This window comes from Chinchilla lanigera, unplaced genomic scaffold (assembly GCF_000276665.1).
Source record: "Chinchilla lanigera isolate Chin_1 unplaced genomic scaffold, ChiLan1.0 scaffold00033, whole genome shotgun sequence".
Classification (NCBI taxonomy): domain Eukaryota; kingdom Metazoa; phylum Chordata; class Mammalia; order Rodentia; family Chinchillidae; genus Chinchilla; species Chinchilla lanigera.
Window position 1 is genome coordinate 16,281,871 of NW_004955434.1, and position 15,858 is coordinate 16,297,728.

The 15,858-nt window shown below is 39.9% G+C and overlaps 1 protein-coding gene across 9 annotated transcripts in view; it reads right to left on the reverse strand.

The window, feature by feature from the left end:
* Positions 1-2,252: 2,252 nt before the first annotated feature.
* Positions 2,253-15,858, reverse strand: part of Mpdz (multiple PDZ domain protein) — a 147,731-nt gene continuing 134,125 nt past the window's right edge. For all 9 annotated transcript variants that reach the window (XM_013516315.1, XM_013516322.1, XM_013516317.1 and 6 more), the window contains 8 exons: positions 11,725-11,811; positions 10,790-10,880; positions 9,848-9,891; positions 8,943-9,065; positions 7,167-7,271; positions 5,684-5,796; positions 4,469-4,592; positions 2,253-2,548 (listed from right to left, as the gene is read on the reverse strand). In XM_013516315.1, coding sequence (XP_013371769.1) covers positions 2,402-2,548; positions 4,469-4,592; positions 5,684-5,796; positions 7,167-7,271; positions 8,943-9,065; positions 9,848-9,891; positions 10,790-10,880; positions 11,725-11,811 — 834 coding nt within the window. In that variant the 3' untranslated portion in view covers positions 2,253-2,401. The remainder of the gene's footprint in view (positions 2,549-4,468; positions 4,593-5,683; positions 5,797-7,166; positions 7,272-8,942; positions 9,066-9,847; positions 9,892-10,789; positions 10,881-11,724; positions 11,812-15,858) is intronic.

The following is a 15,858-nucleotide window of genomic DNA, read 5'->3' on the forward strand; positions in this document are numbered from 1 at the left end:
TTTTCCTTGCCTTCTTCACCTTCACGATTCTTCACCTTTTTCTGCTTCGAACTTCATCACTGCCCTGATGTAAGGGTTCTCCTGACCTTTTATGCCTTTCTACCTCTGTTGCTATGAATCAGGAAGGAAATATTTTATTATTGCTATTACTATCTCTGCAGAGCACTGAGGAACACCACCGGAAATCTGTGGCAGTCTCCTGTTTGACTTAATCACATAAACTACAGTGATGCATTTGGGGCAGGTCACCGTTCTGCGTTACACACGTCAGTAACAGATGAACTCTACTGCATCTCTGCTGAAGCACCTTTTCCTGCACCCAGGAAAACTCGCAATGTCAAGAAGTAACACGGTGCATAAGCCGCTCCTCTCTGAAGCTGATGACTGTATAGCTTGTTTCCCTTTCAAAGTTATCTCCTTTCCTTCCTCTCTCCTCTCACGAGCTTTGACTTTGTAAACTAATAGCCATTATCTCTTCCTGGCCAGGACAAAGACAGCAGCTCAGCCACAGTACCGGTTTCCCAGCCTTCTCTAACAAAGCAGCACAAACGGGTCGCATGAAACCGTCGGAACGCATTCTCTCTGCTTCTGGAGGCCTGGGGTCTGAGGCGCAGGCGTCGAGGGGGCCAAGCTCCCCTGAAGCTTTCGGGAGAACCCTTGCCTCTGACGTTTCTGGGGGCCGGGAGTCCTCAGCAGTTTCATGGCTTCCCTCTTCATGTGGCCTTCGCTCATGTCTCTGTGTCTGCACGTATCTCTGTCTCTGTTTTCTAAAAAATACGTTTCTTTAAAATCTAAGTCTACTTTGAAATAGTGGGCATTCGAAGATTCACTCCTCTAAACTTGACCTAAAATACTTGACTGCATTCAGTTAAACTTGCAGATTTACTCTGGTTGGGAAGTAACTGTACGCAGAGGCATGGCAGGCTCGCAGAGACTACACAGCCCGCTCGCACCTCCTGTGTGAAGTCCCTGCAAGTCTGATACGATGTGGACGGCATAAAAGGATACAGACACCACGACGAGTTTGTGCCTCGTCCCAATAATCCGCCTGTGCCCCCAGGGTGTATCTTCACTTTTCCTTTTAACTTTTCCTCTCTTTTGTTTGGCCCAAGTTTGCTCTGCAGAGCCAGTTTCTTCCTTACCCTCTACCTTCACTTAGCAGCTACCCAATGACAAACCTTCTTATTCACTTTAATTCTGCATTTACACAAAAATGCTGTGACAAAATAGCTGTACACTCCTTCTGTTACAAATATAGATATTTGAAGTGATTTTATATATTCTAATGTAGGAGTTTCACGCTCTAAAATGGGAATGAACACGTGATAATTCCTCACCAGTTGTCTCAATAAACAATTCCATCTGTTTGCTTTAGTCTTAAACTATTGTATTATACAATGTTAATGTAAAGCAATGAACTGAAGTTATGTTAACCCCCTTAATCTTTCTATCATTTACTAATGGCATAAACCAAACTAACTGCTGACACATTGCTTCTTTGTCATTAATACTAACTGTAAATCAATTGTACAGTGCACTAAGCCATTTTCAGTGTTGCATCAATTGTTAACACCAACCTTAGAAGATTCTTGGAACCTACGCTCTTCTAAGGCCAGCTTGGGTGCTTAGAGGAAAACCAGTCAACATGGGGTAGCATCGACATTTCACTACAGCAACACAAAAGTGATTTATAACAGGCCAGAAAATGAAAATGAACATTGTGACAGAATGTGCATTAAAAATGAGTTTACAAAACCTAGGAACACTGTTTCATTTATTTTCTATTTACTTAATCATAGAAAATAATTTTAGCAGGAAAAAGTATGTATATATACTAGAGACTTGGGGATGCAATTTTTTATAATATTTGAAATGTGAAAACATTGCGAGTATTAAGATTTTCAGTAATTTTTAGTTTGGTGTGGGGGCTGGAGGTGAACTGCCAAATTGCGGGTTTTCATAAAACTCCACAAGATTTTTTTGCCGTATTGTGTGCATTTTTATTTTTCACCCTAATTCAGTGAAACCATTGTTCTCACAGTTACCTTTAGAACTGTTTCTCTTTCTCTTTTAACAAGATTTCCTCCCTTTTAATAATTTTGGTTCATGTGACTATAAAACTTTAGATATCCTCAAAAGAGAAACTGGATTTATGTGTAAAATGTTCCTTCTCTGGGTGTTTAGAATCACAAAATGCTAAAGAAAAGGAAAAATGACATCAGGTCATCAGTGAGAAAACCATTCCCATTTGAGAAAAACAAACTGAAATATTATTTTTCAATTACAGTTTTAAAGACCTCATGAGTACAGCATAGGAAACGTCACGTGTCAGATCAGCCCGTTCTCCTGACGGGAAGCTAGGGGAGCAAGGGGCGGAGCTGGCTCGGCTCGGGCCGCCACTTCAGGACAGAACCGTGAGAGTGACAGCGCCCTTTGTTCGCTTAAGCACAGCAACGGCCTCTTCGTGGGTTACCCCTTCTAGACTCTGTCCGTTGACGGCAATGATCTGATCGCCCCTTTTCAGGCGCCCATCTTCTGACGCTGCTCCCTGCAATCATAAAACAGGGTTGTTTACTTTTCGAAGAATGCAGTCTCACAACTACACCAGAGAAAAGTTCTAAACAAGAATGTAACTTGCTCCGCGCACACACACGCACACACACTGCTCTCTGTGCTCTGTGGGTCCTCCACAGCCACTGAGCAATGGCGACCACTCACAAAAGAGGACTTTTTCCTAAACGGTTCTAGCGCTAACATTTCACTTTCAGAGAAGAGCCAGCAGTCAATAGATTAGATGGGTGTTTTGGCTGTTCAGCACAGCAGTTGGTTGAAACTCAAATTAATAAAGAATATTTGGAAATTTGCCGAGGACGAATGATCTCACAGCATCCAGGATTTTCTATCCTGTAAAGAAGGCCTACATAAAGAAGACCAGAGATTCGGTAGGAACAAAAGCAGTTTCCCAGGGCAAGGGCACGAAGACTACAAACCCAACGTTTTGCAGAAATGTAAAGCCCACATGACGGTCAGGTAGGGCAGGAAAGGGACAAGCGGTGATTTAAAAACCCCATGCCGCAGTGTTTGCCAAAGTGCATGAGGGGCTGGATTCTACACCCAGCACTGCAACACACACGCACAGACACACACACACACACACACACACACACACACACACACACGCACGCGCGCACGCAATGCCGGGCTTTGAAAAGGCTAGTCAAGTTGCCTCGGTTCTTACTTCCAAACGATAGATGGGTTCTTCATATTCCCATGCCTACTGATTATGATTAAATACAGACACTGCTGTTTGAAAAAGAACCCTGCCTTAAGGCATATTTAGAGAAGGCAATTATGCAATTAAATATACGATGAAAATATGGAAAAGTTAATGAGGAACCCATAATGATGAAATTCTTAAAATATGTTTTAACTAGCATGCCTTAAATAAATTGTTCTTAGGCTGAGAACAGGACTGCAAGATCCTTTTACTCACTGGCAAATGCCACTTGTATTTCTGAACATAGCATTTTTAAAAATGTCATAAATTAAGCCTATGGCTAGCTCGCTATAGGTACAGCACTTCAAATTGCTTAGAAATAGTAATATTTTCCAAAACAAAAGAATAAACCTTCAAAAATTAAAGGACAATGGCACTAAGATAAAGCCTCTGTATCAAATCTTTAAGCAGGCTTCCCATAAATTTTGTTCCTTTCCACTGTAAAATTTTGAGATTCTAGATTTTCTCCTGCAGGAAATTTTATTCCATTTTATACTTCTGAAAATGTCTTAGGAACGTAATAGCAATCATAAGATAGATTTAGATAATTTTGTGTTAACAGTTTCATCAAATCAATATCTTTATTCTTATTTTAAATATTCTTACTATTTAATTATATACCAATGTTTTCCTTTTTTAAAAGCATCAGGTCCTTGATTACAAATTAGCTCGTTTGTTGTGGGAACAGGGCTACACGGTACGCTTCAGATTTGCCTTTAGAAATTTTGTTTTATTCACCTACATTAAACTTCTAAAATAAATGCCCTGTTAGTTAATTCGCATGTATACTTTACGTGCTCTTGTGTGCCTATTTTACGTTTCAAAACAAAATGCAGAGAAATACCAGCGTGAGTGTTCTATAGCACACAGATTTAAAAGTACGATTATTCCCCTCACACAACTTGTTTTCAAAGGGGAAAAACAGGCTTTACTAACGTAAGTTTATGCATTTATGAATATTATTAAAAATTTCTATGGAGTTTCAATTTGAGCCTGTTTTCCTTTAAATACAACTAAAGTTCAAATTAGACAAAAGTATTTAATGACCTGCTCCTGTAGGGAGTTTACAAAGAAAATGATCAACTGTTAACCATTTGGCATTACCTCAGGCCATAAACTAACAAGCCAGCTGCTGATCACTGTTAATGAATGCTTCGTAGGGAAGAGAATGGTGAAAAGGTGCAGCCTTACCTTTGCAAACACCGTTTTCACATAAATGGGTAAGTCCCCGTGCGGGCTGCCGTACCCTCCTACTATGCTGAAGCCTAGCCCATCTGGCCCTCGTTCTAGTGTAATGGACTTACACTGAGGAGGTCTACAGGAAAGGGCAGGAGAAAAGAATTCTGAAATTAAAATGACACATCCCTATTTTCATATGCATTTATATATTTCAATTATATATTTTAATATCATCTTATATATTTATATATACATATGAATCCATAATTCCCGTGACATCTACAAAAGCAAGGATAGTCCTCCGTGACCGACAGGCAGCATGTGGAGGGCATTAGGGGGTCCTGAAACTGTCAGTGCACGCTCTGCACAGGAGTGGAAATTTACATGATCTAATGAAATCCCACTCTTTGCTCTAATTCTATGACTCACTCACAGCTGCTTTAAACTAACATGTCCATGGCATGTTTCTACGGCACAGAGCAGCTGATTATTTTTTCAGTTCATTTAAAATGAGAAGGCTAGACTTAAAGGGAGCACACTGGAGTAAGTTGTAAACATGGGTACAAAGCTCACAGAGAACAGTCGGTTAATTAAAGTATGTAAACACTGCATCACATGATTTACACATGCTGAACACCTCCCTCAGTCTTCCTATCTTCCAGTGCCCTTTTATTCAGTGTTGTTATCTAATACATGAATTATTTTTCCAGCAAAAGGATTATATTGAGTAGACAGTGCTGGAAAATGTTCAAACACAGGTTTGACGTGCTCCATGTCACCAAGGGTGGTGATATTGAGGTTAAGATGCTCTCCCCTAAATCAGAGTTTACAACACGGTAAGGGCAGTGGTATGCATACCTCTCTCCCCTAAAATAAGACTGACCCGGCAAACTAACTCTAGCTGCTTTTACAAGAGACATGCCCCGAGTCCTATGTGACTTTTAAAATTGTGCTAGAACTCACTTTCCAGGTAGGTCTTATTTTCAAAGAAACAGGATAGCTATCTATGGGTCTGTCTGTCTATCCATCTATCTAACATATTTTGATTAGCTGACTCCATGGCATAATTATGTAATTGTTAAAAGCACCTGGTTTGTGTATTTCGAAGCACATCCCCTACTACTTCACCTCTGCGTAGGTGCCAAAAATATGGAAAAGAACATGGACCTGTTAGGAAAATCTAGCTCCTGAAAAGCATGGTGCACCAAGCACGCTATGCATTCTCACCCTAAATCCTCCTGAAACACAGTGCTTGCCGGCAGCCCGGTGAAAGGAAGACCCGCGCCGGCAGGCTCCTGCTGATGACCTGTGACCACACTCACGTCTCCTCCGGCAACCACCTGCACACAGAGGCATGAAGAGAAAACAAAAACACACGTTCACGTGGCTAGGAGACACCTGCAATTATTCTCTAAAAAGACGGCTGGGACGAAATGTGTGTTTTATTGCCCACTTAGCAATCCCTGCGCACACCAAATGCAACCAGAGACACACACGGAGGAGAGCGGGAGCGGAGCGGAAGGGGCAGGAAGAAGAATTCACGTTACCTTCCTTGCGGGGAGCTGGCACCTGTGCACAATGCATTTTAATTCTTTTCTCTTCCCTTTCCTTCCCCTTTATTTTCTTTCCCTCCATCTCTTGGTTCCGTCTGTTTTGCAAAAGATTCATCTCCTTACTTCCTATTATTTACCTGTATTTTGCTCTTTATGTACATTGTGGGTTTCTCATAAACGAGAAATCATGGGATATTTAGGCTTGTGTGTCTGATTTATTTCACTTAACTTATAGTCTCAAGGTGCATTTATTTTCCTACAAATGACTCAAGTGTATCCATATTATTGTTGAGTAGTCTCATATTTTCTCTGTCCATTTATCTGCTGATAGACATATAGGTTGCTTTCAAGATATAGCTATTATGAATCGTGCTGCTATAAACATGGGTATGTTTTTATAACTTAATACGAAGTCTTTAACTCTTTTGGGAAGGAGACTAGCTGAATTAAATGGAATTTCTAGCTTTAGTTTCTTTAGGAATCTCCATAACGATTTCCATAGTGTTTGTCCTAGTTTATATTCCCACCACTTATGTAGAAGCGTTCGTTTTTTGCCTGCAGCCTCACCAATATTTGTTATTATTTAATTTCTCAATGACAGTCATTCTCTCTGGAGTAAGATGGACTCTCACTGTTGCTTTAATTTGCATTTCTCCAATTGCCAGAGATGTTGAATATTTTTTCACTGTTTATTGGTTATCTGTAATCTTTCTGAGAAGTATCCATTTATTTCAGTTGCCCATTTTTGGGGTGTCTTTTATTTGGGGGAGGTCTAATTTTTTCAATTCTTTATATATTCTAAATATTAGTCCTCTGTCTGAAGAATTCCTGTGCAATTATTTTTCAAAGATGTTTACAATACAAGCCTTTTATTCAGACCACTTAAAATTCTAGCAAGTACTCATTTACTGCTAAGAGCTTATACTCTTCCCCTCTGGATAGCAAGTATTAAACAATAAATTCACCAGGATAAATATTATGGGATATGTTTCCATGCATTTTTTTTTTTTTTGAGCTCAGTTTAATCACTGATGTTCCAGGGACATATTAAATAAAATAACAGCATGGCATTTAGTAGTTTTCACTGCTTTAACATCAAAGCTCGTGTGTCCTCAAGCTATCCATCTCTGATCATTATTTGGGATGGAAAACCTTACCTGCATTTCAATGGAGCCGGAGGCATTTTTCAGCAAGTTCACTGCTTGAGTGTGAGTCATTCCTTCAGTGGCTGTGCCACAGATGGTGACAATCCGGTCTCCAACCTGCAACACAGAGAAATAGTTGCGTAAGCAACTGTAGAGTGGGACTTTGAGACCAGAACAGTTGTTTCTTTCTCTACCATCTACTTTGCATACGCACTGCCACCAACTACTGAAATACAATGAAGGAAACTAGTAATTTCAAGCTCCAGAAGCAATAACAGAAAGATGTACATGATAATTTCTAGTCTTCCATGGAGAAGGGAGGGGAGAAAGTCAGTGTTCATTTCTCCTGGGTAAGGCATTACTTCCTATTAAGATAATAAATATGGTTATCCTTTGGGAACCAAAATTTCTCCCAACGCCATCACTGGAATTATTAGATGTGACTCTAAGTCAGGGCGGCAAAGGAAGGCCCACAGGCCACATGCGGCCAATTGCCTATTTTGGTTAATGAAGCCTGGCTGGAAGACAGCCACGCTTATTTGGCGGCTTTCACAGGGCATAGCTGAGCAGTTGCAACAGAGACTCGTGACTCACAGAGGCTAAAATATTCAACATCAGAAGAGTTTGCTGACCCTTGTGCAATGTGACAGTCATTTCTTAAGTGTTAGCAATAGACTTAGGTATCAAAACAGGCTGAGGGGCAGAGGGACTGGGGACGAAGTTCAGTGGTAGAGTGCTTGCCTAGAATGCACGAGGCTCTGCGTTTGATCCCCAGTAACACACACACACACACACACACACACACAAACACACACACACACATCCCAGAACCATTCCCAACCTAGAGGTTATTTTTATTTTTTTTGTCTTTTAGAAACAGGTGCTCACTATGCAGTTCAGACTGCTAGCAAGCTCACTTTGTTTTTTTGTTTGTTTGGTTGTTTTCTTGTTTTTGTTTTTCTTCCAGTACCAGGAATCAAACTCACGACCTTAAGCTTGCCAGGCAGGCGCTGTGCCGCTGAGCTAAATCCCCAGCCCCACAAGCTCACTTTGGAGCCCAGGCTGTTCTCGAACTTGCAATGATCCTCCTGCCTCAACCTCCTGGGTGCTGGGATTATAGGCATGTGCCACCATGCCCAGCTCTCCAACCTAGAGGTTATTTCAACTTAGATTTGATTATGTTCAAAGACCTTGCTGAAGCGTGATGTCATAGATATTTTACTTTTGGGAAACTGAGTGCTTTTAAAAGAATATTCACATGATTTCAGCATTGGGCAGTCAGCCTGAATTTCACCAAAGTACTCTACATTTGGATAACCCCTCAATTTTGAGGTAAGTTTTATATAGTTTTAGAATACAGTAAGTGATATTTACATTAAATTTCTGCAGATTTTATAATCAAACACAAATGATACTTTTCAATTCAATAAAGTTAAACCAGCATACAAACCAATACATCTTATAAGGGAGAAGTTTCACTTCATATTACTGTTCTAAATGTGCTTGTTCTATCTTGTCCCATATGGTGCTAAAAATGTAATGAAAGTGCGCGAAGAGATAACTGTACATTTTATCACTTCACTTATTTTTACATTTGCATTCAATAGTATCATTTTCTTCTTTCTTCTAATATTCTTTATAATTCACTTAAAGGAAGCCCTGCTACAGGTTGGTTAGCTAACTTAAAAAAATACAGTTAGAGCTCCCTTGCAATACACGGCTAGATTGAAAATTATAGAGCACTTTGCTAAATTGCTGAAGACTGCTACTGTTTTTAGCAAAACTTACTCTGAGTTTCTGGGTTTGAGCTGCAACGCCATTTGGGTGCATCATGGCAATAAATATAGGAACGTCACCAAGCGGGCTCCCCATTCCTCCGGCAACACTGATCCCCAGGGAGTCAGAAGGCCCCTGCCAGGGAACAGGTAGCGTATTTTGGTCAAAGAGATCTTTAATTGACATTTCTTCTCTGGCGCAGTATTCTAGTGTGGACCCTGATCTTCCAGGTGTGAGAGTGGAAACTGCACTGCCTTATTTGACACAGATCCTTACTAGGAAAATAGGTGTCCAGAAAGCAAAAGAAACCAAGGTACACTTGATGGAAATTATGCTGTGGAACGGGTAAATTCACAAGGTGAAAAGATCACAATGTAAGGATTCGGAGAGAGCCCTGTTCAAGGCCAGGCATGTGACCTACAGACGCTGTGACCTGGAACAAGAGCAGTCTTCGTAATCACTAGATCTTCACTTATGAAACAGAGACCCGTGTCCTGCGGAAGGCTGCGGTGAATACGGCAGGGCACTGTGATGGGTGAGTGTCTGAACAGTGTTTACCTTGCAGCAAAGCCTCAGTGAGTGCAGTGGCTTTTATTTTCTTTCTTGTGTATGGCTGTGAGAGAAATCTTTCCGGAAGGACAGAGAAGCACCCACTGAAGAGAAAGTTACTGATCAGTGTGGGAAAGGAAAAGCGGCACACCCTTCTGTGTGGGCTCTAGCTAATGCTACTTTTGGCAATATAAAATATACACACAATGATTTTTCAAATGAGGAACTTTGAGTAAGAAATCCAGTAAAGACTATAGTCACCATTTTCATTGCAACACTTCGTAAGTATCTATTACTATGTTCTCAAACAGGTACTACAAGACAGTGAGACAGTTCAGGAAAATAGAAATCTGAAGATACCCAGTTACCTTTTTTATTTCAACTGTTCTTAATCCCTGTATTTCAGACGCTACTGTAAAGGCAAAATAAGATAAAAAACAGTCAAATGCTTTAAGCATTTTTTAAATTCATAAATTTTAGTCAATATACTAAGCTGGATGGGAATAAATGACTACCTTATTATTTTTTTGAAAGGAGATACTGAATGACTAGCAGTAGACTTCACTAAATCTGTCTCATACAAGAAATCTTTATTACTCCAGTTGAAAAAAATGTATGTAACATTCCACTTTTTCTTCTCATTTTAAGCACTGATTATCTAACTGTATAATCCACTTCGAGTAAATGACAGAATGTGCTTTGCACAGAAAGATGTGTGTACAGCTAAGAGGCATAAAGTCATGGATGCATTATAAAAATCCATGGATGTAAGTGCCTAAATTTCTAGGATATCAGTCACATGATAAACAGAGACTGCCATATGGTTAGTCCCTTGAATTTGGACAACTCTCTACCAATGTATCATGCCAAAAAACTCTGCATCATGATTTCATGCAATTAAAACACAGGAGGATCACATTAATTTTCTCTAAATTTTTGCATGGAAAAAGAAGGTTTCACTTAATGGCATCTTTCAATTTATTAGTGTTACATTAAACAGAAGAAGGGAATGAGGTTAAACACCCAGTCTGCACAGTAAGAAAAAGTGACAGAACCCTGATGCTAATGTCTCACGTATCTGGAGGGTAACTATGGAAGGGGAGAAGCTGCTCTTGGCACAGACTTATCTCACGCAGGTTTCTGCCAGCACACACTTCGCACCTACATTAAGGGAAGGGACTGTCTGCAGAGCAGGGAGAGCTCAGAGGTACGCGGCAACAGCAGCAACAGAAAGGACAAACTGAAGGACCAGTGCTGAGAGTTAAAATGCAGACTGGCAAATCCTACTTGAAACACGGAAGCAATCTTACACGCATTCCTCTTTGAGCTACATTCCTGTGACTCTGATGTACTCGTTCCAGACAGGGGAAGAGTGAAAGACGACAGGCTGCCTTCACTCACCTATAAATACATAAACGTTATTTTAGAAAGTTTTGTAAAACCTAATTCCCTGGAAACAGCACTAATTACAGAAATCAATTATTTTACTGCATGTAGGGAAAAGAATCATTAAGAAATAGCAGCACTTGGTAATTTGAAGGGCAATTTTAAAATAGTTTCTATTTTTTTCTTATTAAGAATAATTTACCTAATAATATAAATAAATTAAAGCAAGAAGGGGAAAACTATTGATTCCAACTTACCTGGAATTTTAGTGAATTTTCATAATGTCATTCAGGCTAATCTGTACATTTAAACATCAGATGCACAAAAACTAGGACTTACATACTGCAAAACTGGGGCCAGTTAGCAGGAAAACGGTGGGCGATAATGAAGTAAGTGAGGAAAGGGTCTGTAAGAACAGACTAGTGAGAACGGGCTGACGTCATCAAGGCAAGATCGGGGAAAGGGGCTTGCTAAAATTCCTGAACTACTTTAACGTACTTTTATAGATGGTAACAAGCGTTCACAGTTACCTGTATAGGATCTTTCAGCCGAGTAAGAAATAATGATTGCTATTTCTTCTACCATATCTTAAAAATGTGTTCTCCTGACAGGCTTCACAAACACGAAGGTTCATGTCTGAGGTTACGGGAAAAGGTCTTTAGACTGGCGTAAGCCACTCCAGTGCCTCGTCTTCTGCCCACTCTCAGCCCTGCTGTCCCTGTCTCAGTCGGTACTCGCCACTGCCATGCTGCCAGAGGACAGGACCTGTGTCCATGGCCCCGGCCAGACCCGCAGCGATGCACGTGTGGGCGCCTCAGTATGCAGTCAGTGCCCCCCGATGAATGCCAGAGCTACCCACCTGGCTGCTTTGAGAAGGCCTCCTCTCTGAGTGAAATGGGCCGGCTTTGATTCTTCCCACTTCCAGGGTCACTGTGCCTAGGGAACACTGAGGGAGTGGTTGTTTTACAGAACTGTTCAAGTAAAATTCTGTAATCACCTTTTCTTTTTGGTTGTTTTCCAGTACCGGGAATCAAACTCACGACCTTGCGCTTGCCAGGCAGGCACTGTGCCGCTGAGCTAAATCCCCAGCCCCTTGTAATCACCTTTAGGAATACACTATTCTTCAGCACTACGTTTTACACAGCATCTTCCTTTTGGATTTTCCATAGGCAAGGATGTCTCTGATCCTTTGTGGAAAGTGACTTGGCATTTAATTTTATTAGTACACGTTTGTGATATGCACTCACTGCCTTCACTTTGGGAATTAGTATATGCACTATTGTATCTCGATCATTTTCGATCCCTTCCCCAACCAACCTCCCCTCTCGCTTCATTTCCTGTTCTGTAGGCGTCCTTGCCCACCTCCAAGGGCTCAGCCTCCCCGTTTCCTACGGTGCCCATTGTTATCTCTCCTTTGTTTTGCTCTTGATTTACATTTTGGGGCTCGCATAAAAGTGAGTGACTTTGTGGCTGAATAATACTCCACTGTGTGTATATCCCATGCTTTCTTACCCATTCTCTGTTAAGGGGCTTCTAGGCTGTGTCTGTAACTTCACAATTGTGAATTATGCTGCTACGAACTTGGCTGTGCACGTAACAGAACGTCTTGGACTCTTTCAGGAAGATACTCCGGAGAAGTACAGCCGACTCAAATGGAATTTCTATTTTAAACTTTTGAGGAATCCCAATACTGATTTCCATAGAGTTTGTACTAGTCTACTTCCCATCAACAGTGTGGGACGGTTCTATTTTCCCCACATGTCCACCAGTTTATGTTGTTTTTTTGAGTACTTGACAATAGCCATTCTTACTAGAGAGAGATGCAGTCTCAATGTGTTTTTGATCTGCATTTCCCTAATGGCCAAAAATCTTGACCTTCCTTTTATGTATTTACAGCCATTTGTACTTCTTCTGAGAAGTGCCTATGTCAACTGTCCATCTTCTGATTCTTCTGCTTTAGGAGGTCTCATTTTTTTAGTTCCCTACATACTCTAGGTACTAATCCTATATCAGAAAAGTAGCTGGGAAATTTTTGCCCCACTCTGTAGGTTGTTTCCCCACTCTGCTGATTGTTTCCTTTGCTGTGCAAAATCTTTCTAATTTGATATATTCTGATTTGTAGATCCTTGGAGTTGCTTCTTGTGCGATTGGGGTTCTGTTCAGAAGCTCACTGTATCCCTATGTCAAATGTTCCACCTACTTTATTTTCCACCAGATTCAGGATTCGTTTTAATAACTAGGTCTTTGATCCATTTTGATTTGATTTTAGTACAGGGTGAGAGATATGAGTCTACATTCATTCTTCCCCACTTGGACAACCAGTTTTCCCAGCACCATTTGTTAAGTGAGAGGGCACCTTTTCTCCAGTATTTAGTTTTAACCACTTCGTCAAAGGCCAGATGTCTAAAAGGTATAGGAGCTGCTTCTGCGTCCGCTATTCCATTAGTCTACATGTCTGCTTTTGTGTCAGTACTATGCTGTTGTTTCATCACTGTGGCTTTGTAATAGAACTTGAAATACGTGATTGTGATGCCTCTTGTTGCTGGTTCTTTTTGCTATCCTGGGTCTCTATGGGTTCCACAGGCATTTTTCAATTGTTTTTTTAGTCTTGTGAAGAATGCTGTTCATATTTTGATTGGAATTCCATTAAATCTATATTTTTGGTAATATGGCCATCTTGACAATACCGGTTCTCCCTATCCAGGAACAGGGGATGTTTTCCTATTTTCTAATATCCCCTTCAATCTTTTCAGAGTACTACAGTTTTCACTATAGAAATATTTTACTTCTTTGGTCCAACTGGCAGTGACTTCATTTTTTGGAGTGACCATGAACAAGACTGTTATAATGACTTCTCTTTCAGTATGTTCCTTTTGGCATACAGGAACTATTTGTCTTTTTTGTGTGTTAACTTCGTGTTCTACCAGTTGACTGAATTTATTTATTAGCTCTAAGAGTCTTCTGGTAGAGTTCTTTTGGCACTTCCATGTACAGGATCATATCCCTGCAAATAGAGTTTGACTCCTTTCTGTCATATTCATAACCCTTTTATTTCTTTCTTTTGCCTGATTGTTCCAGCTGAAGTTGTGCAATTATACTGAACAGAAGTGGTAACAGTGGAAAACCTTGTCTTGTTCCTGACTTTAGAGGGTCTGTTTCAGTTTTCCCATTCGTATGACGTCTGTGGGTTTGTTACAATGGTTTTATGTTGGAGGTGAAGTCCTTCTCTACTTATTTCCATCACAATTTTTATCATGAATAGTGTTGGATTCTTGTCAAAGGACTTTCCAGCATCTATGGGTCAACTGTGATTTTTATCTTTACTTCTATTTATATGGTATATTACACTTATTTATTTATGTATGCTGTGCCGTCCTTGCATCTCTGGGATGAAGCCAACTTGGTCGCAACGTATGACCTTTTCAATGGTTTGTTTTCTGTTTGCCCATAACTTACTGAGGATTTGTATACATCTATGTTCATTAAGGATATTGCTGGTGGTTTTCTTTTTGGTTGAGTCCTCGCTGAGTTTCTGTATCAGGGTACTGCTGCTTTCAAATAATGACTTTGGTAGTGTGCTTTCTCTTTCAACCTCATGGAAGACTTTGAAAAATATTGGCATTAGTTCCTCCCTGAAGTTCTGAAAAAATTCAGTGATGAATCCATAAAATGCTGGGGTTTTCTTAGTAGCATTTTTACTACTGCCTCAATTCCACTGCATGTTATTGGTCTACTCAGGGTCTTTACATCTTCTTATTTCAATTTTGGTAAGTCATTTGTGTCTAAGAATTTATCCATTTCCTTTAAACTCTCCAATGTACTGGAACACAAATTTTCAAAACGGTTCCTTATAATCCTCTGGGTTACAGTGGCATCTACTGTGATTTTGCCTTCTTCATTTCTAACTGCATTGATATGGCTCTTTCTGTTGGTAAGTTAGGCTTTATTGATCGTATTTATCCTTTTGAAGAACCAACATTCTGATCCTTTTTATTATTTTTTAGTCTCAGTTTCATTGATTCCTCCTCTTATATTTATGATTTCTTTTCTTCTTGAAGTTTGAATTTGGATTGCTCCAGTTATTAACTGGTAATCCTCTATTTTCTAATGAAGGTAGTAGGAGCTATAAACTTTCCTCTGAGAACTGTTTTTATTGAATCCTACTGGTTTTGGTATGTTGTACTATCACTGTTATTTGATTCTAGGAACTTTTAATTTCTACCTGACCTTTTCTCTAACATATTGATTACTTAGTAATGTATTGTTTAATCTTCACGTGTTTGTGTTGTTTCTGGATTTTTCTTGTTGCTGTTATTGATGTTGATTTCTAGTTTCCTTCTGTTGTGATCTTACAGACTCTAAGAGATTATTTTAATTCTTTTGTTTTTATTGAAACATGATTTATGGTCTAAGATACCATCTATTCTAGAGAAAACTCTATGAGTTGCTAAGAAAAAGTGGCTTTTAAAAAACATTTAAAACTCAACAATAAGCAGCTGTGTGGCTCCATGTATCTTTTTTTTCCAATTCATGTTCCTTTTTTAAAACTATACTTTTTATTAGCACGTTTGCAATGCATGCGGCTTACCGTCACCTTGGGTGTGGTTATGTGCACACACGACAGCCTGCTTCTTTTAGATCTCCTTCGTCTTCCCTCCCCACTGGCTCCTCTAACCCTTTTCTCATACTTGCTTGTGTTACCTGTCTTAGGTCATGTTACGGTGTACACCATTTACATTAACTGGGGTTACTAGGTTCCTGTAAATGGGATATCTTTACCCTTATTTCCTCTTCCTGTTCCTCACCCCTTGCCCTTGTTCCCTTAGATCACCTCCCTTTTACACAAGATCCACCTCTTTGTCCCTTTCTACCTATCCTACATCATTTTCTTTGCTTGTACTTTGCTTTACTCAAATGAGAGGTACCATATAGTATTTAAATTGTGTGTCTGATTTATTTTACTTAACATTGTATTTTCCAGGTGTATCCATTT